Source organism: Callospermophilus lateralis, chromosome 1, assembly GCF_048772815.1.
Source record: "Callospermophilus lateralis isolate mCalLat2 chromosome 1, mCalLat2.hap1, whole genome shotgun sequence".
In the NCBI taxonomy this organism is placed as follows: domain Eukaryota; kingdom Metazoa; phylum Chordata; class Mammalia; order Rodentia; family Sciuridae; genus Callospermophilus; species Callospermophilus lateralis.
Window position 1 is genome coordinate 214,767,165 of NC_135305.1, and position 25,023 is coordinate 214,792,187.

Genomic DNA, 25,023 nt, shown 5'->3' on the forward strand with positions numbered 1-25,023 from the left:
TAGCCAGGACTAGAGTTCCACCTCCAAACGGGCACAGGGGCATGGGGGCTGGCACATGTGTCTCCCTTGCCAGGGGAGAAAGGGTGAGCCCCAGAGAGCTCACACAGCACAGACGCATTTTATTTATATGTGTACATATGTATAGGATGGCTGTACAACACAGGACCAACGGCCTCCTTGGCTATGGACCTGGGGGTGCTGGGCTGGATGCCCCTTTTTTGGTCAGGCCTGCTGAAGGCACAGCTTCAACAGGGCACTGGGAAGTTGGCCCTACTTCAGGCTTGGTGCCTGGGACCAGGAGGGAAGTGGGTGGGGCTGGGGGCCCTGCACTGCTGGGCGCATTCTTGGTTGGGGCTAGCATGGGTGTCTGAGGGTCTGGGGAGAGCTTGGGGGAAGCGGGCTTGGAGCGAGTTCCGCTCAGCGTGGTCCGCTCCTCCACCACCTCCAGGACCCAGCGCTCCCGGCCCCGAGGGGCCTCCGGTGCAGAGGGCGCCTGGGAGGTGGGTTCCTGTAAACCCTTGGAGTCCGTGCCTGGAGGCTGGGACGCCTCTGCCTTGACCCCCGGCCTCACTGGCTCTACCACAATGGGCACCAGGGGCGTGCCAGCCTCTCCTGAGCTACTTCGCCGGCCTGTCTCGTGTTCCTGCACAGGGCTCAGCGCCGCCTTGGCCACTGCCCTTGCCACCCCGCCCACGCCGTCTTCCGTCTGAACGCTCTGGTGCCGCGTGCAGCCCGGGTCTCGCTCCAGGGTCCGGCCTCCGGGGGTTGTAGCACGGGGAGGAGTGCAGGCTTCAGCCCCGCCAGGGGACTCCTTCTCCTTGCTGGATATCAGTGGCCTGGGAGCACCATCAGGAAGCAACGGGTCCGCGCCCAAGCTCAGGGGCGACTCCTGGCGGCCCAGGCGACGGACGGCGACTTGACGGGTCACTCCAGGACCCTCGATGGGAGGCGTCTCACCATCGGACTCTGCTAAACTATGCAGCGCCAGCTCGCCATGGAAGTCCTTGCGGAAGTCTGGGTGGCCCACCTCAAGGCTGTGTTTGCGCAGTGCGCCCTTCTTGTCCGCGCCCAGCGAGGCCCCCAGCTTCTCGGCTGACTGCACGCGCTTGAGGAGCGGCGAGCGGGGAGGCTCGGCACTCTTGGGGCGCGGACGTACGACGGGCGGCGACGAGTGCAGTTTGGCTGGGAAGCTCTGTGTGGTATGCGAGCTGCCTACCGTGTGGCCAGGCAGCGGCGGCGGTGACGCCTGCGTGGGAGACGGCGTATGCGCCAGTGGCGACAACGGGATGTTGCCGGCTGACTTGCATCGAGCAGAGCGGTACTGGCGATGGAGCTTCGGGGACAAGCCGTGCAATGTGCTGGGCCGGATGTGGTGCGAGGCCGACGACGCTGGCGAGTTGGGTGTGCTGGAGGCCGGCGAGCTGCTCTGGGATGAGGCGCCTGCGTGCCAGGGAGATGCAGCGCTCAGTGAGCACCGCCACCAGTGGCCACTGATAAGCCAGTGCCTCTCTCCCCCGACCCCACGCAGGTGCAAAACTTACCTAGGTAGGCGGAGTCAGGCGTGGAGCGGTAACTGTGTGTGGGAGAGCGTGCTGGCAGCCCATGTGTGGGCGAACCGGGAAGACTGTCGCTGGACGACAGTGAGCGGTTCAGCGACGACAGAGAGCGGCTAGTGTGCAGCAGGTTGGACTGCTTGGTGATCTTCCGAAAGAGGGAGCTGCGCTTCTTGCTGGGAGAAAGGGAGGGAAACACCCAACCTGGATCAAACTTCAGAGTCTTGGCCCCTCCCACTTCTGGGCTGCACAGCAGCGGCTGTAATCTCTTTCGAGTTTCTAGTACTTTCTCTACAATCAAGGCAGAATTTCCCTGGTCTCAGTCCTGCCTGGCCACGCCCACTTTGGACCACGCCCGCTCGTTGTTGGCCACTCCCAGTCCAAGCTAGAAACACCAATCCAAACAAAACCAGCCTCTTCTGGCTCCTCCCATATTCATAGCCCCACCCTCTCCTCCTACAACCCACCAATCAGGGTTAATTCACCTGATGCGGCCTAGTTTGGCTCCTCTCACTCAAATCCTTTCCTTAGTGTCCAGGCCAAATCCATTGATCAAAACAGCACTCTGGGGTCCTAAGGTGTAGTAGCTCAGTGGTAGAGCGCTTGCCTAGCATGTGAGGCCCTGGATTCGATCCCCAGTACCACAGAAAAACAAAAAACACCACTTCTATCCCCACCCACCTTACCTAGTTCCTTCAATCTTTGTTTGTATTTATAGCGCTGGGACTAGAACCCAGGGCCTTGCAGAATGGGCAAGCGCTCTACCAACTGAGTCAAATCCCCAGCCCTTCGCTCCTTCAATCTATAAAGAAATCATAGTCATGCCCTCCATAAGATCAGGGAAGGACCACATATACCACCATAGTCCCAGGAGATATATAGCCTAGTGTCACAGCTGTCTAAGTGTAAGTACATTCGTGGATGTTCACACAACAACGCAATCCCCTAAGGGAGCATTTATTAGAACGACTCCTGTCTTTTAGCCAACATAACTGAATTTCAGGTGGCTCAGTCTTGCCTGGTATGCTCGCTCCTGATAGAAATCTCTTAACCCAGCCTCTTTCTAAACACATCCAACAGAGCAGGACCATCTCCTGGACACACATGGCCACTTCTCCGTGCTCTCTCTGCTCCACATCTGAAGCACACCTGCCTACGACACATGCCTCTCACCAACCTAGCACTGCCTCCCTTCCTGGGTTTCCCCACTTTCCCAGCCCCCCTCTTACATTGTTGGTCCCCTTTGCTCTAGTCACCTGCCCATGCACTTCCCTTTGCCTGTCCTCACCTGTATCCCACCTCCTTAGCCCCTCCTACTGATCAAAGACTGGGCTATTTACAGCTCTGCCCACCTCTCCTGGCCCTCCTTGGCAGAGGGCCGCTTGTTCCTCCTGGCCATTTTGGCCTTGTAGCTGCTTCGCCTTGCGGGGCCAATTCGGATGGAGGTATTTTCAAAGGGCGTTGTGGTCACTGCCACCTTGTTGCCGCTCTAGGGGAGAAAGGGAAGGAATGATCTGCTGGAGAAGGCTCAGGTCTTCCTCACCCTCCACCCAGTGCAGGCCCTACCTCGCACTCACCTTAAGGATAAGCTCCACGACCTCAGGATGCACCATGCCATGCACAGGTTCCCCATTCACGTGGGTGATGAGGTCCCCGGCACAGAGGCCTGCCTCTTGGGCTGGGCCGCCTTCCTCCACATGCTGGTGATGGGGAATCCCAAAAGGGCATGATTAACCGGAATAGTAATAAGAAAAGCTCCATAAGCTTATGTACCAGACACCTGGCTCTACATGCACTATAGTCTTCATAACACCTTATGAAATAGTCATATTCTTCCCCTTTTACAGATAAAGAAACTGAGGGTCAGAGAGGTAAGTTAAAGAGGGAGTCAAGAGGGATTCTTATCCAGAGGCCTTCTCTCTCCCCTCTCCTCACCCTTGGAAACAAATGTAACCCATAAGTGCTCACCCAAACAATATGGTGGACACTGTAGACATCTGAGTCACCCATGTAGACACGGATGGCCCGCAGTGTGAAGCCATATTTTTTGCCTGATCGTTGGATGGTGATGGGGGAGCGGAGGCCACTGACAGCAGGTGAGTAGTCACGGCTGGGTGAGGAGTCCCGTGAGGATGGGTTGGAAGAGAGAGATCGTGGTGACATGGGACTAGCAAGGGGTGAGCTTCCATGTGGGTCCACTGCAGACATAGAACCATGGTCACAGGTCATGGCCAATTACCTACAGATCTCCCAGTATTTGCTCCTCCCTCCTCCCTGTCAAAGTCCCACAGCTGACTGTCATTGGTCCATCATGGAGCCAATCACTGTGGACAGGGAAAATGCAGTATTCTCATTGGCCTGTCCTGGCTCAAGTGGGAGTAGCTCCTCCCTTGCTGGGTGGAACCCTGCATCACCTGCAGGAATCATGACAGACAAGGCTGTGGCTGAAGCTGACTTGATGACTTTGCCGCCTGTTCGAGAAGGCCGCTTTTCTACCGCAGGGTCCCCTGATAGCTGTTGGTGCCGTGCCCGGCGTAGAACCAGGTCATTGGTGGCCCTAGGGCCTGATGGGTCCCCATCCTTCAAGGGTGTGCAGAGGTCACCTGGGCGTGGGCGCTCAGCTGTGACACAGAACAGGGGGGTTAGAGATAGTCCAAGGCCAGGGACTTCTCACATGCTGTTCCCTGTGCCTGGAGTGCTCTTCCCACTTCTCTCCCCTGCTGGATTGTGATTTAACTGAGGCGGATAACATATACAGTCAGCACAGCTCCTGACACAGAGAAGTTCTCTGTTTCCGAGTCTGTCCAAGCATAGTATCCGGTGTTCCTACTGTTAATAAGCATTTCAGGATGGAGTATGAATAGTACTAGGCTCATTAAATGCTCAGTGTATCACCACTGGGGATTGGGGAAGGCAGCAGGAGAGGGGACTCACTGGCCTCAGTTTCCCCGGCGCTGGGAGTGCCTTCCCCTTGAGCCGCCTCTTTGGGGGCCCGTGCATCCAGCGAGCCTGGGGGGTCAGAGCCGGGCCGGGGAGGCCTGCGCAGCCGGGCCTCATCCTCATCCTCTTGGGGGGCGCTGAAGCGGCTGGGCTCCAGCAGCGCCGAGAATCGGCGACGTGCACCCAACGGAGGACTGGCCTCCCCCTCCAGGAAACTGGCCTCGGACGCAGAGAAGCGCTTGCTGCGCAGAGGGGTCGTGGTCAGCGGAGACACGCCTCTATGCCCCGCCCCCAAACCCATCCATACCCCTGCTCACATCTCCGGAGAGCCCCCTCTCCAGGTCTTCTCACGGAGTGTCAGGCCGCCCAGCCCCTCCCGCTTGCCGGCCACCTTCTCGTCCTTGGCTCCTGGCTCCCGCTTGCTGCCCCCTGTGGCTGCTACAGGGGTCTTGGGCTCATGCTGCGACAGCTGTTCCATACTGCTATAGACCTGCAAGGTGGGTAAGTGGTGGCGGGTCTGCCATCGCTCACAAGCCAATCAGCTTCCTGACATAGATGCGCCCAAACCACACTTCTCTTCCTGAGGGTCCCTGCCCAATTCTCTCCATATCTGACAATTGGGGCTGGGGTTGTGGCTCAGTGGTAGAGCGCTTGCCTAGCATGTGTGAGGCCCTGGGTTCGACTCTTAGCACCACATAAAAAACCAAATAAATAAAATATATTGTATCTGTCTACAATTTTTAAAAAACCCACTTAAAAAAAAATTCAACAATTCTTCAACTCAAGCCCCGCCCCACAAAGTTTAGGTTTGCCTAGTTCTAGGTCCCGCCAAAGAACTCAACCATCTGCTCTCTGTCCAGCCAGTCTACCCAGGCCACTACCCAATTCGTGGCTATCCTCAACCAGGCGAGGACAGGGCATCCCTCTCCAAGTTTCTCCTCAAAGCTAGACCTTGCTCAGCTTTGTCCCACCCTTCGGTCATCCTCATCCCAATCCTAACTGGACCTGTTCAACTTAACCCTGCCCCACTGTGAACCTCATTCGCACCAAGTGTCCTGGTTCTCTTCAGACTCCACTCAATGCCAACAAACCCCTGTACGTCCCCTCCTGACTGCCCCCAGGCCTCTCCACTGCTCACTCCCACCTGCTAAGTAACCTCCCAATACTCAGGCCTTGGGCGCCTGGGGCCCTGCTTCCCACGACCCCTCGGGGCCTCATCCACCTGTTTCCCCAACCCTAGTCCCGCAGCTGGTCTCCCCCTCACCCCCTCATCAAGCCCAGCCTTGACCCACCTTGCTGAAGCGCGGGGAGCAGGAGGAGAACTGGCGGATCTCTACGGGCTCCTCCTCCGTCGTGTCATCTTCGTCATAGGAGTTCACGTGGTGGTACCTATCGGAGCGGGCTGGGGACGGGGGTGACTGTGGATACCGGTCCATTCCTCAGAGCTCCACCCCGGTTCTTGCCGGGCCTCCAGGTGAGGCCACACTCTCGAAGGGGTTCAGGCTCCGCGCCCATCCTGGGTCCCTTCTCCTTTCTGAGAGGCACCACTCCACCCCAGAGAGGCCACACCCCCAGATCCCACTTAGAGCGCTCTGTCCCCTGGCACCCTTCAGAACAGCCCACGCCCCCTCCTTTTGATTTCTAGTCGGATCCTCTGACCCCAGCCCAACCTCAGAACTCACTCTCCCCTGACGGGACTCCACCCCTATCCGCAACCACGGTTCTCACTGGTTCTTGGAATAGCCCCGCCCCGCGACAGGCCACGCCCCTTCGGTGTTCCCATTGGCCACGACGCCTCAACTTCAGATTTCTTATCCAGGTGTCTAGGTTTATCCCAGACCTTACTGAGGTCCTGTCTTGGGACCCATCCTCCACCCAGGCCCCATCTCCTGTTGCCACTCACTGTCGAAATAGCTGGTGTCATCTTCGGACTCTAGGTGGGGGATGAACTCAGCCTTCTGCCTCAGCAGCCCCGTCCAGTCCAGGTCTCGAAAGAAACTGTGTTGCTTCACCTCAAAGGCACCACCTGGGAGGCAAGGCACTCCTGCAGCGGCTGCTGGCCAACCCAGCCCTTCACCCCATGTTCCACCCCAAGGCCACCCTAAGGCCATGATACAGCCGGTCCGGTGTCCTGTTCCTCAGCAGGCCCTCAGGCCTCAGCTCTCCTGCACAGCAGACCCCTTACCTGCCCCAAGCCGGACTAGGGGGTTGGTCTGCAGGAGACTGGATATTAGGAGCTGGGCGTCTGTGGGCAGGGCCTCATCCCCCTCAGGCCACAGGATGTCATCTGCAAAGGTAATTGGAGCTGAGAGATCGCTTTGGGAGCCCATGGGGCCCCCATCCTACCCATCTACTCGTGCCCCCACCTGCTCACTTAGGAGGCACATACCACTGATGACCTGTCCAAAGAGCTCTTCCGGTGTGTCCCCGAAGAAGGGCACGCAGCCCACCAGGAACTCGTAGAGAATGATCCCCATGGCCCACCAGTCCACTGGCTTGCCGTAGCCCTGACGCAGGATGACCTCGGGCGCGATGTACTCTGGGGTCCCACACACCTGGGGGCAGGCGGTCAGCCCGCGCCCTGGCCGCAGGAGTGGCCTCGAGGGAGAACTGCCTCCCACCAGGCCCTGGGCCCCTGAGATCCTGCTGGGTCACTCCACCCTCGGTGACCCCCACGCCCGCCACACACCTGTTTGTCCAGGAATTCCCGGGCATCCTTCTCGATGTGGCCTTCATACAGGTTGGTGGTGAGGCTCATGAGCCCCATCTTGGAGAGTCCGAAATCCGTGAGCTTGATGTGACCCATGGAGGTGATGAGGAGACTGCAAACACACATGGGGGGGTCAGAGGTGGCTGTCCACTTCACCCCTAGCCTCCCAAGGGCCAGGGAGGAAGGGCTGGGTGAGGTCAAAGCTCACTTGTCCGGCTTGAGGTCGCGGTGCACAATGCCGTAGTTGTGCAAATACTCTAGCGCCAGCACCGTCTCCGCGAAGTACATGCGGGCCATCTCCACGGGAAGCGCCCCGATATTCTTCAGCAGGGTGGCACAGTCGCCACCTGTGGGGCAGAGAATGGATGTGGGTGAAAAGGTGGTACCCTGACCCAGATCCAAGGGCTAGACATACACCACTGCATCCACGTTGTCTCACAATTCACTTTGCAGATAAGGAAACATGAACAACTTTTCCAGCCCTTTTTATTTTAACTTTTGAGACAAGGTATCACTAAGTTGCCCAGGCAGACCTTGAACTTGTGATCCTCCAGCCTCAGCCTCCTGAGCAGCTGGGATTACAGGAGGGTGTGCCACTGTGCCCAGCTTTTTTCCTTACAAGAGTTAGACTTCTCTCCAGGTGTATCACCTGGGTCAACTTGTAATGCAGGTTGTTCCAGGGAATAACCCTCAGAATTTTTGCTCTTTTTCTCACAAAGATTGCTAAACTCCTAAATGTAATCTGGGATCTGCTGACTTACAACCTTGCTCCCTCAGGGCCTGCAAAGAGAGCAGAGCCAAGAAATGAAGAGATTCCTGTTGGAATGGTGAGAGAACCTACACACGGGGACTGCAGAAGGTGCTGTTGATTTTAGATCACATGAACTAGCTAGGAGTGGTGGCACATGCCTGTCATTCCAGCCACGTGGGAGGCTGAGGCAGGATAATCACAAGTTTGAGACCAAAAAGAATGTCAACTGAGTCAAATATATTTTCCTTCCTCCTTCTTCTTCCTTTTTTTTTTTTTTTTTTTTGCTTGAGTTAGATTTAGCTGGGCTTCAGACATTGACAAATGAGACTTTGAAGGCAGGGTCCAGGAATCTGTATTTGACCACAACCCCAACATACATATATATATATATATCTCAAACCTGGATCAAACCCAGGGCACTTAACCACTGAGTCACATCTCCAGATTTTTAAAAAAATATTTTAGAGATAGGGTCTCACTGAGTTACTTAGGGCCCTGCTAAGTTGCTAAAACTGGCTTTGAACTTGTGATCCTCCCGCCTCAGCCTCCTGAGCTGCTGAGATTACAGGAGTGCACCACTGTGCCCACCTCCAACTAATTCTAACACACAAATCTGCTGGGAACCACGGTGGGTTGATTTTAAATGATACTTGGGCTGAGCCATGCTCAGGGGGCCCTGAGTACACACCCCTAGGTGTGCTCAAGCCACCAGAGATCCCCACTGCAGCTGCTGCTCCACCTCCTCCCCCATGACCCGGGACTAGTGCAGCTGCCATTGCCCTGGTTTCCCTGCATCTGGCTGCCACTGAAGCCAAATAGATGTTCTTAAAACATAAGTCAGACCAGGTCAACTCTGTTTAAAACCCTTCAGTGGCTTCCTTTGCATTTGGAATGAGATCCAATGCCGCTCCAGGTGCCAAGGCCCTGCATGCCCAGCGCACCCTGCTCCCCACCAGGCCCCGCTGGCCTCCTTGCTGCTGCTCCACACCCACACACTCTCTTTAGGAGACTTTGAGCCAAGAGATCACATTTCCTGGTGTAACCCAGGCCTCAAGGAGACCCCTGCCCACCCACATCTCCCTCACCTCCTTCAGCCTATGGTCCTCCTTCTATCCTCATCCAAAATTACCTTGTCTCCACAGAAGAATGTGAGTTCCATGAGGGACAGGTGTTTGTCTGTTGTCCCTCTGTGCCACCAGTGTCTTTCTAGCACAGCATATGCCAGGAGGGGGACAATGAAGACACTTGTTGAGTAACTGTATGGTGGACTAAGGCTTGGAAGTGTCATAGCTCAGCCCTATGAGATGGTGTATTTGTCCTAATAAGCACACCGTGTATGTGTTCCAGGGGTGGCAGGGTTCCTACTGGAATGAATACATGTGAATGGATGAATACACAGATGAAAAAATAATATATGTACTGATGATTGGATGAATAGATAAGTGGATTGATGGATGAACTGGTGGGTTAATGGAGGAAGCTGGCCAGTTAGACAGGATAGATAGATAAATAGCAGAGCTATGATAGGTGATTGGTATGGTAGATGATAAATAAGAATATAATAAAGAAATTGATGACAGATGATAGTAGAGAGATAAATGATAGATATAATAGAGATAGATATAATAGATATAGTCTAGATAGATAAGATAATTGCCAGTGTAATGCAGAGATGGATGAAGAGATGGGAGCCAGAAGGGAAGTCTGGGTGAATAAATAAAAACATAAACAGTATATTGACAGATAGGTGATGGGTTAATAAATATATATACAGGTATGGAGGAATGATAGGCGGTGAGTGAGGCGATGAATAAACAGGTGACTGAATGGAGGGCTGGATATATAAAAAGATGGATGGGTGAATAACAGGCATAAGATCCAGAGTAAAGCCTCCATTACCCTTTGGGCCTCGATATGTATCCATATCGGTTCATCAATTGTAATAAATTTACCACGTTCATACAAAAAGAAAGTATATGCGGTCACAGGAGGAAGTAAAGGAGAAGCATGTGGGAATTCTGTACTTTCCAAAACATTTTCCTGTAAACCTAAAATTCTTCTCAAAAAGAAAAAAGTCTCAATTTAAATAAAGGTGGAAGGAGTAAACAAAATAATGAGTGGTCAACAGATGGAGCGTAGAATAAGTGAATGCATGAAGGCCAGGCGGGTTGGCACACACCTGTGGTCAGCTACTCAGGAGCCTGAGGCAGGAGGATAATTTGAGCCCAGGTGTTCCTCCTGAGCAACACTGTGAGACCCCATCTCAAATAAACAAGCCAATCAGTGAATAGGTGCATGGATGTAGGCATAGAGAAATGGAATGTAAATGACTAAATGGAAGGACGGGTGGATGGGTAAAGGACACAGGGTGGCAGTATCTATATTGATGAAATAAAAAGCACATCGATAAACCAGTAGATGATTGGACAAATAAATAAAGGTAATGAATGGACGGGTCAGTAACAAGATGGATCAACAGGTGGACAGTGCGGTGACCGCGGGTCACACGCCCCCGGCAGCCCTCGCGAGCCCAGCAGCCCCGCAGGCAGCCACACCTTCCACGTATTCCATGACCATGCAGAGGTGGCGCCGCGTCTCGAAGGAGCAGAACATGCCAACCACAAAGGGGTTCTCGGCGAAGGTGAGGATGTCCCGCTCCACGAAGGCCTGCTGGATCTGGTTGCGCAGGATCAAGTTCTGCTTATTGATCTTCTTCATGGCGAAGCGCTGTCGTGTGTCGCGGTGTCGCACCAGGTAGACAGCCCTGCAGGGGGAGAGAGCGAGGACCGGCCGTCACCTCCGAGACACCCGGCCTCCGCCACCCTTCCCCCGCCAGAGCCCCGGGTGGCTCACCCGTAGGCACCGTTGCTTATGAGCTTGATGGTATCGAAGTCACTCTCCCCGGGCGGTTTCTTGGCTTTGCTGCTGCTGCGGCCCTGCAGGGGAAAGCACGAGGTCACCTTTGCCACCATCCTGACAGTGGGACTCCTTGTCATTACTGTTTTTATAAATCGGGAAACGGGGGCACAGAGAGGGCGGCTGGGTCTGTCATCCAAGTGCCACAGTGAAGAATTAACCCAAGACTGGCTCTGGAGACGTGTCTGCAACTTCTTCCCTTAGGAAGAGCAGAACACCTGCAGAATTGGTTTAATAAGCCTGTAAGGGCTGGGCATCAGACTAGCAGACAGAGAGAAGGGTTGTGCAGGATCAAGTTCTGCTTATTGATCCCAGAATCAAGATCAAGAAGCCTAGGGATGGAAGAGGAAAATAGGCAAGGGATGGGAGGTAGAGTTAGAGCTTATAAGCTTAGGAAGGTTGCTTAACCTCTCTAAAATAGCAGAAAGGCAAATTCCGACTACCCCAGCTATGATACCACCATTCCATAGCTAGCAGATGAGATGGGGGGCGGGGGAGAAAACAAACAAACAAACAAACAAAAAACAACAGAACCAAAGATTAACAAACTACAGATCAACAGCCACAGATCAACACAACTTTTACATCTCCATGTTGGGAGTGTAAATTAGCACAACGAGGCTGGGAGTGTTGCTCAGTGGTAGAGTACATGCTTAGCATGCCTGAGGCCCTGGGTTCCACCCCCAGCACTATCAAAAGAAAATAAAAATAAAAGTTGTATAGCTGTTGGCCAAGGTGGCGCCTGCCAATTTGAGAAGCTGAGGCAGAGGGATCCAAAGTTTAATTTAGTGAGATGCTGTCTCAAAATAAAAAATAAAAAGGGCTAGGGATATAGCTCAGGGGTAGAGTCCCTCTGGGTTCAGGCCTCAGTACACACCCCCAAAAAAGTAAAGCTCCCCTGGAAGGTAATCTGGTATATATGAGAATTACAAATACTTGGTCTCCGATGCAGCAACTTCACTTCCGAATTTGTGCTACAGATGCTTATGCACATGTAAAAAACTGCTCATGGCCAAGCGCCGTGGTGCACGCCTGTCATCCCAGCAGCTCGAGAGGCTGAGGCAGGAGGATCACGGGTTCAAAGCTAGCCTCAGCAAAAGCGAGGCACTAAGCAACTCAATGAGACCCTGACTCTAAACAAAATACAAACTAGGGCTGGGGATGTGGCTCAGAGGTTGCATGCCTGAGTTCAATCCCTGGCACACACACCCGCCTCCCAAAAAAAGCACATGTACTATCATGCTCATTGCAAGGCTGGAAATAATGCCAATGTTCATCTATAGGAAACTGGTTTAATAAACCTGTAAGGGCTGGGCCTGGTGGTAGAGGCCCGAAATCTCAGGCTAAGGCATGAGGATTGCAAGTTTAAGGCCAGAGTGGTCAATTTAGAGCCTGTGTCAAAATAAAGGGCAAAGGTGTAGCCTAGGGGTAGAGCTCTTGCCTAGCATGTGTGAGGTCCTGGGTTCAATCCCTGGTATCACCACAAAAAATATATATGTATCTTATATGATTCTAATGATGTAGTCTAAAAATATCTGACCCCAAAATGACAGAATTACACGGAGAAACTGCTCAAAACAAGGATTTAGGGGCTGGGGATGTGGCTCAAGTGGTAGCACACTTGCCTAGCATGCGTGAGGCACTGGGTTCGATTCTCAGCACCATATAGAAACAAAATAAAGATATTGTGTTCACCTAAAACTAAAAAATAAATATTAAAAAAAACAAGGATTTAACACATATTTCAGAAGCAGCAGGTGAATCAGGCAAAAAAAAAAAAAAAAAAAAAAAGAAAGAAAGAAAAGAATAGGGAAGCCAGGCGCAGTGGCACATGCCTATACTCCTGGTACTGTGAAAGCCAAGGCAGGAGGATCCCAAGTGAAGGCCAACTTGGGCAACTTAAAAAGACCCTGCCCCAAAATAAAATAAAGGCGAGTTGGGCGTGTTGCTCAGTGGTAGAGTGCTTGTCTAGCATGTGCGTGACCCTAGGTTCCATCCCCAGTACTGCAAAAGCCAACCAAACCGGAAGTTCTGCCAATGCTGTGGTGGAACAGGCGGCGCTATGTGGGGGCTACCCTGTGCCCTGGGGTGCTTGCCCCTCAGCCATTTATGCTCCTGATCTGCAGTTTGGGCAGTTTTTACCATGCCAAGGTGCCACTCACACGAGGAGCTAGTCAATTTATTCAAAGCTTATGTAATAAGTTAAATGAAGAGTTACCATAGAAGCGAGCAATTTCACCCTTAGGTATGTGTCCAAAAGAACTGAAATCAGTCGTTCAAATGATATGTGTCTACATGTTCATGGTAGCACTACCCTCAACAGCCAAAGGTGAAAATCCGATGTCCTGTGAGATTGTAATGTCTGTGTGTGTGTGTGTGTGTGTGTGTGTGTGTTTGTTTTGTTTTTTTGTTTGTTGGTTTGTCCTGGGCTTGAACCCAGGGGTGCTTACCCACTGAGCCACATCCCCAGCCCTTTTTACTGCCCCAAATAAACAAACAGACAAAAAAAGAAAAAGAAAGAAAAAAGACAGGGTCCTGAGAACCTTCAGATGGCTGAAATGTGAGGTTCTGGAGAGCAGTGCCCCTAAAAAGGACATGGAAACTCGGTGTCCCTTTTCACATATCTCCTCCTGTTATCTCTTCATTTGTATCCTTTATAATAAACTGGCAAACAGTGAGGATTTTCCTGAGGTCTCTGAGCCACTCAAGCAAATTAACCAAACCCAAGGAAGAAGTCGTAGGAACCTGGTTGACGGTGGGTCTGTCAGAAGCACAGGGAAAACCACCTGGAACTGGCAGCAGGTGTCTAAAGTGGGGCAGGGGACCCTCAGCACCGAGCTTCCAACCCCTAGGATCTGAGCTCTCTCCATGCAGCCAATGTCAGAACTGAGTTAGTGACAGGACACCCAGCTGGCATCCCTTGCTGCAGAATGGTTGCTTAATGGTGAAGAGAAACCCCTACACCTTTAGGTCACAGGAGTCACCCGTGTCAATTGTGGTGTAAGAGTAGGGAAAGAAGCCAGGTGTGCTGGGGCATGCCTGTCATCCCAGCAGCTTGGAAGGCTGAGGCAGGAGGATTGAAAGTTCAAAGCCAGCCTCAGCAACTTAGCAAGTCCCTAAGCAACTTAGCAAGCCCCGGTGTCAAAAAAAAAAAAAAAAAAAAAAAAAAATTAAAAAAAAGGGCTGGGGATGTGGCTTAGTGGTTAAGCACCCCTAAATTTAATCCCTGACACAAAAAATAAAATAAAATAAAATTTAAATCCTGAAACATTATGCTAAGTGAAATAAGTCAAACACAAAAGGCCACGGAATGAATTATTCCATTCCTATGAAATATCCAGAATGGGCAAATCCATAGATTTATAAAGTGTATCAGCGGTTGCCAGAGCTGGAGGAAGACAAGATGAAGGCTGACAAGAATGATGCTTCTTTTTGGTGTTATAAGAAAGTTCTGGAACTAGACAGATGTAATGGCTTACAAAATTATAAATGTACTAACTGCCACTGAATCCTCCATTCTAAAGTGGTTGGGGATGCAGTTCAGTGGCAGAATGAGCCCCTAACATGCATGAGGCCCTGGGTTCCAACCCCAGCACCACCAAAAAATTAAAAAAATAAAAATAAACAAAATGGAAAAAATGGTGCATTTTGCTAGGCATAGAGGCCGCCGCCGAGTTCCCAGCCACACAGGAGGCTGGGGCGGGAGGATCGCTGCAGCCCGGGAATCAGGGTCAGCCTGGGCAGCACTGTGAAACTCTGTCTCAGAAAGAAAAAGGTACATTTTATGCTATGTGTATTTTATGGTGATAAAAGGCCCATGGGGGGTGGGGAGGGTTGTGGCTCAGGGGCAGAGCGCTGGCCTGTGCATGCAAGGCCCTGGGTTGGTCCTCAGCACCACATAAAAACAAATAAACAAACAAACAAAAAAAAAGAGGCCCGTGGGGCAGGGGCGTGGTTCAAGGCAGAGCACTCGCCCAGCACTTCCTCTGACCAAAATAAAATAAAATAAAAATTATTTTTTAAAGTAAAGAAAAGAAAAAGGGCAAAAAGCTCATGGAGGAAGAGCTATCTCAATGCCATCCTACAGGTGGGGAAACTGAGGCTCGCGGTGTGTGAGGGACGCGGTCCCACGAGACCCCAGAGGTCCAGCCAGTCTGCAGGCAGAGAACCGGCAGGGAGCCCGGGGCAGGCGGGGGCCTACCTCGGAGAGCTCGTCCTGCTCTGGGGTGTTGGAGCCCCCGCTGTCCTGCTCCTCCAGGTGGACCACGTCTAGGGACGAAGGGAGAGTGAGCCTGGGCGACACGAGGCCAGGCCTGCTTGGCCACCGCGCCCCGCGCCCTCCCGCTGGCACCTGGGAAGGGGTCGCGGGTGAGGCCCAGCTGGCGGATGATGTAGCGGGGGATGTCCGTCTTGACCAGGTGGCCCTCCTTGGCGTGTCCCTCCGCTGCCTCCAGCAGATGGTAGAACTCCTCTGGGTTGAATTCCTGGGGAAGAACAGGGCGGGTTCGCGGTGGCTTCCTAGAGTCCCCACCCCAGCAGCGCCCCCTGCCCACCAGCCAGGCCCCTCACCAGGCACTCCAGCAGCCGGGCAGGGCGCGAGATGATAATGAGCAATTTCTTCACCAGCTGAGTGACAAAGGCCACCTCCAAGCTCTCTGAGCGTTCATAGGCCTGAGGTGGGGGACAAAAGGGATTGGGACTCACAGGCACCCTGCTTCAGCCAGGTGCCTCTCCCAGCCCCACAGGGTGAGAAAACTGAGGCCCAGGCTACACAGTAAAAATGATGATAACAATAATATTAATGATTATAGAAAACACTGCCCTAAAACCTTGACTCATTCATCTTCGGAACAGTCCTATAGCTGAGTGTGGTGGTACATGCCTGTGTGGTTACTCAGGAGGCTGAGGAAGGAGAATCAAAAGTTTGAGGCCAACCTCAGCAACTTAAAGAGATTCTGTCTTAAAATAAAAAATAAAGAAGGGGCTGGAGGTACAGTTCTGTGGTAGACCATGTACTTAGCATGCACCCCCAGTATGGGGGCAGGGGGGGGAATGTGTAAACTCCCTTTTTTATAGAAGCACTGAGGCACACAGTGGTTAACTAGTGGGGCAAAAACTGCACAGCAAGTTAGTGGTGAGCTGAATGAGAACCTAGATGGTCCAGAATTTGTGCTCTCAAATCCTGTGGACATAGTGGCAGCAGATGGATTGAACCTCAGTTCTGACACCTAATGGGTAATGCTGCCCTTCAGGACTGAAATTTCCCAGACTGTCTTCCCACCTCGGACCTGTTCCCTCTGCTCAGCACACATTCCCTCTATCTCTTCTTATAGCTGCCACTTATTATTCTTGTCCCAATTTCAATCTCACATCCCCAGGGAGGCCTCCCTGACACTTGGTCCAGCTGTTCCCTTCTGTTCCATTCATAGCCCTATGCGTCAGGTGACATCATCACATTTCTTGATCTGTTTATTTCTTATGCATCTCCAGCACCAGGATTTCGGCGGCGGAGGGGGTGGAATGTTTATCTCCTGTGTTTCCAAAGCTCCAGCACACAGTATGGGTGTTCAACAAATGCTATCCGTGATCATCGACGGGGCACGTGTGGTGGTACATGCCTGTACGGTTATTTAACCGACACACTGATTAAGTATCTACTGTGTGCTGAGCATTTGAGTCAAGACCTGAAGGAGGTGAGGAAGGTTAAATTCCCGCATCCCGCATCAGACCTAGGGTGGGACCACGTCCTTTTCTTCTACTCCGGAATCCTCAGCTCCTCACCAGCGCCTGGCAGGTGGTAGGGGCTCCCTGAATGGGGCGGGGCATCGGGCCTGATCTGAGTTCAGAGCCTGAGATGGTGGGGCCGGCCTCCGCGCACACTCACGTCCTGCAGCAGCTTCTCCAGGTTCTCCTGCAATTCATAGAAGTAGACGGTAGTGATAAGACCATCGCGGGACTTGGTCAGGCAGTCCCGGGCCAACTCGATGATCTGGTGGTGGATGAAGCTGAGCACACCGTCGGCCAGCGGCAGCACGCTGTCAGGTTCGTAGGCGCGGGCAAAGTCGCGCAGCTTTTCTTCCATCTGCGCGGTGGCCTGCGGGAGGGACCAAGACAGGGCGGAGGTCCCATGGCCAGGCAAAGCCCTGAGGCTGTCGCCGCCGAGACTGTGCTGTGCGCGCAGGCCACCAGGGGGCGCGCGGAGCCAAGGCGAGCGAGCGAGTGCCCCCGCGGGCCCGCCTCCCCTCGGCCTCCCAGTGCCCGGTCTCACCTTGGGGAACCGCTCCTTATAGACATGGTTCATCATCACGATTTCGTTATCGTAGGAGGAGGGGGAGCGGCCGGGGCTGTGGGGAGAGAAGCCCCATTCTGTTTATCCCCCTGCCTCCGAGCCAGTCCTAGATCCACTTTATTTTTACTGTATTTTAAATATTTTTTGGAACTGGAGATTGAACCCAGGGGCACTGTACCACTGAGCCACATCTCCAGCCTTTTTAAAAAATATTTTACTTTGCGACAGGGTCTCGCTAAGTTGCTTTGGGCCTCGCTAAATTGCTGAGGCTGGCCTCGAACTTGGGATCCTTCTGCCTCAGCCTACCAAATCGCTGGGATGATAAGCATGCCCAGCCCTAGGTCCACTTTATTTTCTGGGGACCTGGGTCCCTCAATGCACAAGCCCCGAGACCGCCAGCTTGGAGGGGGGGTGCCTTCCTACCTGAGGCTCCGCGATCGGGGTCGCACTGCCGGGGAGCGGCGGCCCCCATCTTCGTCGGTGATGCTCTCAGTGCTGCCGAAGTGTTTGGACAGGAAGTGGAGCTCGTCCACGGTGGGCTGGTAGGGGAGCTGGTGCAGGCGCTCCTGGGAGGAGCAGGAGGACTAGGGGGAAGGGTGGGGTCGGGATCAGTCACTGGAGCAACCTCAGTGGGCTAGGGTGAGCCACTAGACAAGGCCAGGTTCACGCCATAGATCCTGACCCTGGCCTTATGGTTTATGATCCTTAGATCCCAGGGACCTGGTTGGGACTCCTGGCAACAGTCAGGTGAACAGAGACACATGAGGCCACTGGCAGAGACATGGAAATGGCTCCCACCTAGTCTCCCCTCTAGATCACAAGATCCTGCCCCATCTGGCCCTGTTTCCAGCCACTGCCCCCTCCCACTCTCCCCCTTGCTTGCTCTGCTCCTGCCACACTGACCTCCTTGATCCTTAAGCAAGCCAGGCAGGCTCTCACTTCAGGGACTTTGCACTGGCTGTTCCAGCGTCTGGAACATAGCTGCTTGACTCACACCTTCCCCTCCACATCTTTGCCTTAATGCCTTCCTATCCCGTGTTTACTGCTTTATCCCCTGACACACTACACCCTTATTATTTATTTGTTACTGCTGTCAATTCCTCAAGAACAGGGATTTGACCCTATTTGGTCCCTGGTGGACAGGGCCTGGCATCAACTGGGACAGACCCACAATCACCAGTGGGGACACACAAGGACATCCATATGATTTGGCCTGCATTCAGAATAGGCTTTAAAATTTTTTTTTTTTTTTAGTTGTAGATAGACACAATATCTTTATTTATTTTTGAACCTGGTGCCTTATACATGCGAGGCAAGTGCTCTACCACTGAGCTTCAGCCCCAGGTCTCAGAATAGGCTTTTTAAATTTCACATCACCCACTCCCTGCTTAAAACTCCTCATATCTAGCAGGGTGTAGTGGTACCTGCCTGTAATTCCAGATACCTGGGAGGCTGAGACAGGAGGATTGCAAGTTAAAGGCCAGCCTCGGCAATTTAGTGAGACCCTAAGCAACTTAGCAAGACCCTGTCTCAAAAATTTTTTTTTGTTAAGGGTTAGGGATATAGCTCAATTGTAGAGCAGGCCCTGTGTTCAATCCCTAGTGTCAGGAAGGAAAAAAAAAAAAACTCATCCACATCTATTTTTAAAAAATAGGGGCTGGGTATGTCATTCAATGGTAGAGAACATGCTTAGCACATTCCATGGAACCCATGTTCCTGGGTTCTGTCTCCAATTCCACACACATAATAAAGGCATACTATCTGTGAACTACTAAGTGACAATTTTAGGTTGTTCAAACTGAAATTTTAATACAACTTAACATGAAGCAATATAGTTGTTCTAGAGTTTCTCCATTGGATTTAGAATAAAATCCACCTCTGTGTTCTGGTCCCAGAAAGATTGAGGTCGCTGCCTGCGTCACCTCTCTTTCTCCCTCTCCAACCCAACGCTCCACACAAGGCTACTTTCAACTTTCCAAATAGAGCAAGTTTTCTGTGGCCTCTGGGGTTGGCACAAGCTGTCCCCCTTCCTAGAACAGCCTTCTCCCTCTCTTCCACCTGCCAAACTCAAGCTGACACTTTGTCTTGGCTTCAATGCCACCTCTTCCAGGAAGTCTTCCATGAAGCTCCCCCAAGCTGAGTCACATGACCCCCCACCAAATGACAGTCACATGATCTTTGTCTGCTCAACCGCATACCAGAGACAGGAGTAGGAAAGGGGGCTGATGGACAGGATTTTGAGGGATTGGGAGTGGGGAAAAGCAAATGGGTTCAGGGCAAACCCTATGGCCTGGCTGCGGCTGGCTGCAGGCACCTGGGCAAGTGGCTTAACACTGAGAGTTTGGACCTCACCATCTACAAATGAGTTGGAGCTGAGTAGAACTCCCAGGAAGGTGCGCCGGGGCAGAGACCAGGGCTTTCATGGTGGGGACTGCGACTCTCTAATAGATGGACAAGTGGACACCCATGACGAACAGAAAGTGCAGCCCAGGTGCTGGCCTGGGCGGCAGGCTACAGGTGGCAGGGCCCCTCACCCCGCAGCCACCGCACCACCACACTCACCGAGACGGTGGAGCTGGGCGTGTTGGTGCCATAGCCAGATGAAGGGAGCGAGGCCAGTGACCAGCGACGTCCATCCGCCCTGGAACCCAACCGAGGTGCTCAGAGGCCACCAGGCCCCATAGGTCCCCCATTCCTTGAGGAGTGGGAGAAGCCACTAGCTACGGCCAGGGCAGGGGTGTGGGACTCTAACTGGACTCTGTGACTACTGACAGCCCTCGGAGTTAAGGGACCGCGAGGTGGTCTTCTGGCCATGCAACTGCGTCTTCTCAGAAGCTCCCGTCTCCTCTGTCCCTCCTCGTGATCCTCCCTTGCTCAGTTTTATCCCCAGAGGGGACACCAGGCAGACTGGAAGAGCCCACCTAAGGAAGTCAAGCTCCGGGATCTCAGAAGTGCGCCGCTAGGGAAGCTCCTCCCTGAGAGGCAGAGCCTCTACCTCCCCAGTGGAGAAGGCCCTCCCCACACACTGCCTCACCCCCAAGCCCCGCACTCTCTGAACACGCACAGGGACTCCCACCACACCCTCAAGTGTTAGTGTAGCTAGTGTGGTCAAGTTCATGGACTTATAGTCACTCATTCTTACTTCACACACACACACACACACACACACGCACACAAGCACACACACACGCACACAAGTGCACACACACACACACGGTCCTCAGCACACTCCTCACCTGCATTCATCATCCTACATATGGACCCAAATACACATGCAAGCACAGACATTCACTCAGATACACTTGCAGAGACCCAAGACTCACACTCACACATACACATCAGCTCCCACATACTGTACATTTGCACATTCATGCAGAAGCACTTCTAAGACTGTCTTAGTGCAACACATTTAAACTCACACAGCCGCATGCTCACACACACAGATGCACGTTTCCATAGATACATGCAGGCGGCGTGTGCTCCTCACATCTATGTGCTTGCTCACACACGCATTCACACTCCCAGTTCATATCCTCTCCTGGAGACACTGGGGGGGGGTGCACCTCCACACAGTCACACACAAGTTCACACACACGGATGCACATACCCAGGGAGGCATGTGTGGGCCCATGTGTCCTCATACACACACTTACACTCAGCCACACAGACAGCACAGTCAATGGACACACACACTCCCATATTCCTTCCTCCCCACATGCCCTGGCTCAGCCCACCCACCATCCAGATGAGCATAGCAGGACAATCCTAGAGCTTGGTCCTGGCTCCCTATTGCCCTCACTTAAATTCCATCCCTCCCGTCCTCCAAGGAGTTGTCCTCTGTCCCCACCATCCCTGTGACACCTGCCCCAGACTTCATCAGTTTTTGCAATACTCCCCGTTCTCTGCCCACCCCACTCAATACTAAAAGTAGAAAGGTGTCATTCACCTCGAATGTGTAGCTCCTAGCACATGCTGGTGTTCAGACACCGTTTTTTAGAATGAATAAAGTTCAAAGAAAATGAGACCTGCCCCGACTGCTGGTGACTCCCCAAAACTTTCTCCAAAAAAGATGACCTTCTTTACCTCCCCCAAAGGCCCCCAGAAAATTCATTTAAGGATGCAACACAGGCCCTCAGAAAACCTCCCAGGGAAACCTGAGTCCTCGCGTTGGGACCTGGAGAAATGGCCGGCCATAGCCACCCTCCCCCACCTCAGAGACCAACTCCCTCCACGGGCATCACGCAGTCTGCGCTTGCGCACCTGGTCTCAGCTACCCTGTCCTGTTGCTATGGAAACACCAGGCCAGGAGCCGGGCTGGGGAGGAGACCCTGGGCCCAGAGCGCGCACGCGCTCTCACGCTGAAGCAAAGAAGGCCGGGCACCCTTTCCCATTCAGGATCAGCGATTGGCCCCGCCCTTTAATAGGCCCCGCCCCTCAGTCTGGGCGCTCCTTTCCGCTGGGACCTTGGGGCACTCCACTGGTCCCCTCAGGCCCCAGATCGGGTAAATTAGGAGGAGCACAGATGGCGGGTGGGTGGAAAGGGCCCTGACAGGGTTCTGGGACCCTCAAGGGAGGGACTCACCTTCGGGAGGAGGCAAATGAGAAATGGGCGGGGGTATTGGGAGAGAAGTTGCGGGGACTGTCCAGGGGGCTGCTACCTGTGGTGGAAAGAGAGGATGTTTTTGGCTTGAGGTGTGGAGCGATTCCATCTGGCCATCTAATAACCAAAGAGGGTTGCAATCAGCAGCCCATCTCCTTTAGTCTAGTCCAACCCATGTATGGTAGGCCACGCCCCTTTGGTTGTGGCCCCGCCTCTCCAAACATTTTTAAGTGGAAGGTTTAGTTTTAGTTTTAACCTTCATCTGAGATGACCCCGCCCTTTAGCTATGGCTCCTCCTTTCATCTCTATCCGCTTTCCAATCCAGCTTCTCCTGAGCCTCTGCCCACCCATGCCCTTCACTCCACCGACTGACCATGCCATTACAAGGACAGGCCTGCCCCTTGTTCAATCCCAGTCCTCCTCTTTCCAGACAGCCCCTGCCTGCGGTATGGTCATGTCCCCGAAACAAGGTCTCCTATCTGGTCCATTACACCCATCAAAACTGCACCACTTGTCTCACCCAAGTGGCCCGGCAGTGGGGAATGGGGTCGAGGCAGCGTAGGTGAAGTGCTGGTCAAGATGAGGCTTTTCCGGTTACTGGTGCGGCAGCTGTGGGGAAGGGGGGGGGGGACAGGACAGAATGCAACCCACTGAGTTCCTGCCCATCCAGCCACCCTCCCATCTCAGATCCTCACTCCTCTCCCATCCAGGTGTGTTTGGAGGCGCCCCGGGAGGACTTCTTGGAAGAGGAGGCAATGGAGGTCTCTGCAGTACCGTGTGCGGCAGGGGAAGTGCGTGAAACCTACTTGAGACACTCCCAATGTAGATTATGTGTGGCCCTCTGGAACCCAGTGTCAATTACAATGTGACAGTTATGGTGATACCACTGATGATCCTGGGTGTGTGTCCTTGGCTCTGTGCTTGACATTGAAGTGTGTATTCATGTGTGGCATCCACTGTATGAGTTCAACATTGTGTGACATTGTGTGCATCCAAGAGTGACATCATGTGTAACCCAATTGTGCTTTGAAGGTCTATGTGAGACAGTATGAACTTGACTTGTCCATGACTATGTGTTCTGTACAATGTATGATGAATGAGTTCATATGTTTAAGATTTGGTGGAGCATTCTGAATCTTTGCAAGATACTGGCCTGTGTCTGTGTGTCACATTAACCATGTCTGGCATCTTCTGTGTGTGAGTTTAACATCTTGTGACACTGGGCATGTCCAAGCATGTCAACATGTATGACATACCCTGATGAGTCTTGTGTGTGATAAAACATGGTTTTGTGTGTTTCTCTGTCTCTGCAAGATTCCCTGTGTTTGTCCTGATATCAGTGTGACACAGCAAATGACATGACTGGGGATGATATCTTGTGTTTTGACATCGTTAGGTGCATGGATGTGTCATCACTACACATGTATCTGTGTGCATCTTGGATAGCAAGACTGTGTTTGTTAATGGCGATGCTTGTGACACACATTTTACTAGGGATACATGATGTTGTATCTGTGGGTTTACGAGTCTATGTGTGACACCACTGATGTCCCCATTTGTGCATGGCTTTGACCTGTGGCTGATGCATGCCTGGTTGTATGGCTGGGTATGTGTGGCACCTCCCGGCATATCTGGGCCACTAGGGCTGTTGTGTGTGTATGTGTGTGTGACATCATGTCCTGTGTGACGCTGTGTCACTATATTCAATGTGAGGCTATATTGGGGGGATCTGAGCTATGATACAAGATCCCCTTTTCTTCTGCCTTTCAAGATACCAGCTCCTGAAGAGGGAGCCCCCAGCCCCTCCAGCCCCTCCACCCTCAGCCGCAGTGACTGAGCACATTAGCACGTCCAGGAGCACGCGGCATGGGAGTGGGGGGAGGCCAGGCTGCGGCTATTGTTCTGAGGGTGCCAAGCCCCCCACCCTCCCCTTCTTTCCCAACACCCACCAGGCTGGCAAAGCCCGTAGCACCAGTAGACAAAGGCTCTGCAACCCCCACCCGGCCAACCCCTCCCCCTGCGGCCATCTATCCAGTTTGCAGTCCCCCTGCTCCCGACCCGCACCGCCCAAATTGAATCCCATCCCGGCAAGAAGGCGAAGCGCGGACACCTCTGGCGCAGCTGGACCGGGAGCAGCATCCCGGGCCCCGCCCTGCTGCAGCAGCCTAAGGGGCGGCTTTACGCGGAGGGCCGGGACAAGGTCTGGGGGTTCGGGGGTCTACCTCTTGGTGCGGCGGAACATACTGCCGCCGGGGAAGGAGGGCATCGAGAAATTGGAAAGCGCGGTCCAGAGAGAGTCAGACATGACCCGGCGGCGGCGACATGGTGGCAGGTGCGGCAGCAGCAGCGGCGGCGGCGCGGGGAGCGAGCGCGTGGGGCGGAGGCTGGAGCCGCAGCGGCCAGGGGAGGGCGGGGGAGGGGAGGGCCCTGCGGCTGCAGCCGGTCGGGAGGGGGCGCTGCTGTGTGTCCGCGCGCTCCGCCCCGCCTGCGCGCGCGCCTGGCGCCCCCACTCGGGCCGAAGAAAGGGCAGCCAGAATAGTGCTTCTCTTTCCAAGGCTCACCTGCTGCTTTTCCGGGGCAGGGGCAAATCCTTCTGGAAAGGAAAGGGGCAAAAAGATGGAGGTCAGCGTGGACCTGTAGCCACTACTCACAAGGCCACTGAGCAAACCCAAGGAACAGAAGTAACGTGGAACGGTCTCGTCAGCATCTTCACCTTCATCCTTGGCCATGCATTGAGGAGAGTGTCCCAGGGTGACTTTTCTCCTGATCCCCAAGGACCAACACAGGGTCAAGTACACAGAAGGGCCCTATATAGGGCTGCTGGGTTGGCATCTCAGTGCATGTTTGTGCAAATGAAGCAGAAGTCTTTATTCGAAAAATACTTTGCAAACGCTTACACACTAGATAGGTGTGAGAGACAGCGGTGAATGGGAAAAAAAAATCTGTCCTTTAAGGGTAGCATTTAGAGGGACAAGCAGACACGAAATAAGATTAATGTTAAAGCAAAATAAATAACTTTAGACAACGTGTTATGAATAGAACTAGACAGAGTAATCTAATGTAATATAATGGACATGACTTGAAGGAAGCACATGGCCAGAGTGGGTATATCCGGAGAGATAACTTTTTAAAGTTGGCCTGAAATATAAGAGCCAGCCATAGGGGGATCAGCAGAGAGAGAAGAGTAGGGGGTGGGAGCTACAAGGGCAAAGGCCTGAAGGCAGGAATGAGCTTAGCATGCTCCAGCGTAAGATGCTGAATGAA

General features: G+C 53.1%; 1 protein-coding gene across 1 annotated transcript; it reads right to left on the reverse strand.

The window, feature by feature from the left end:
• Positions 1 to 181: 181 nt before the first annotated feature.
• Mast1 (microtubule associated serine/threonine kinase 1) lies at positions 182 to 24,064 on the reverse strand. Its single transcript, XM_076847389.2, has 26 exons — positions 23,982 to 24,064; positions 22,280 to 22,368; positions 21,742 to 21,817; positions 19,722 to 19,800; positions 17,583 to 17,743; positions 17,139 to 17,214; positions 16,755 to 16,964; positions 15,440 to 15,541; positions 15,222 to 15,354; positions 15,072 to 15,139; positions 10,808 to 10,890; positions 10,510 to 10,718; positions 7,412 to 7,550; positions 7,183 to 7,315; positions 6,883 to 7,048; positions 6,679 to 6,780; positions 6,397 to 6,519; positions 5,786 to 5,895; positions 4,811 to 4,983; positions 4,488 to 4,735; positions 3,968 to 4,174; positions 3,522 to 3,751; positions 3,131 to 3,253; positions 2,906 to 3,042; positions 1,542 to 1,729; positions 182 to 1,440 (listed from the first exon to the last, which is right to left on the reverse strand). The coding sequence occupies exons 1-26, from the start codon at positions 24,062 to 24,064 to the stop codon at positions 182 to 184; spliced, it is 4,707 nt and encodes a 1,568-aa protein (XP_076703504.1).
• Positions 24,065 to 25,023: the final 959 nt, after the last annotated feature.

Coding starts and splice junctions, on each gene's coding strand:
- Mast1 (XM_076847389.2), bottom strand. CDS start 24,064: ATGTCTGACTCTCTCTGGACCGCGCTTTCCAATTTCTCGATGCCCTCC. Junction 15,140..15,221: donor CACCCGCGACCCCTTCCCAG/GTGCCAGCGGGA, acceptor CTTCGTCCCTAG/ACGTGGTCCACCTGGAGGAG. Junction 5,896..6,396: donor TGACACCAGCTATTTCGACA/GTGAGTGGCAAC, acceptor CCCCGTCCCCAG/CCCGCTCCGATAGGTACCAC.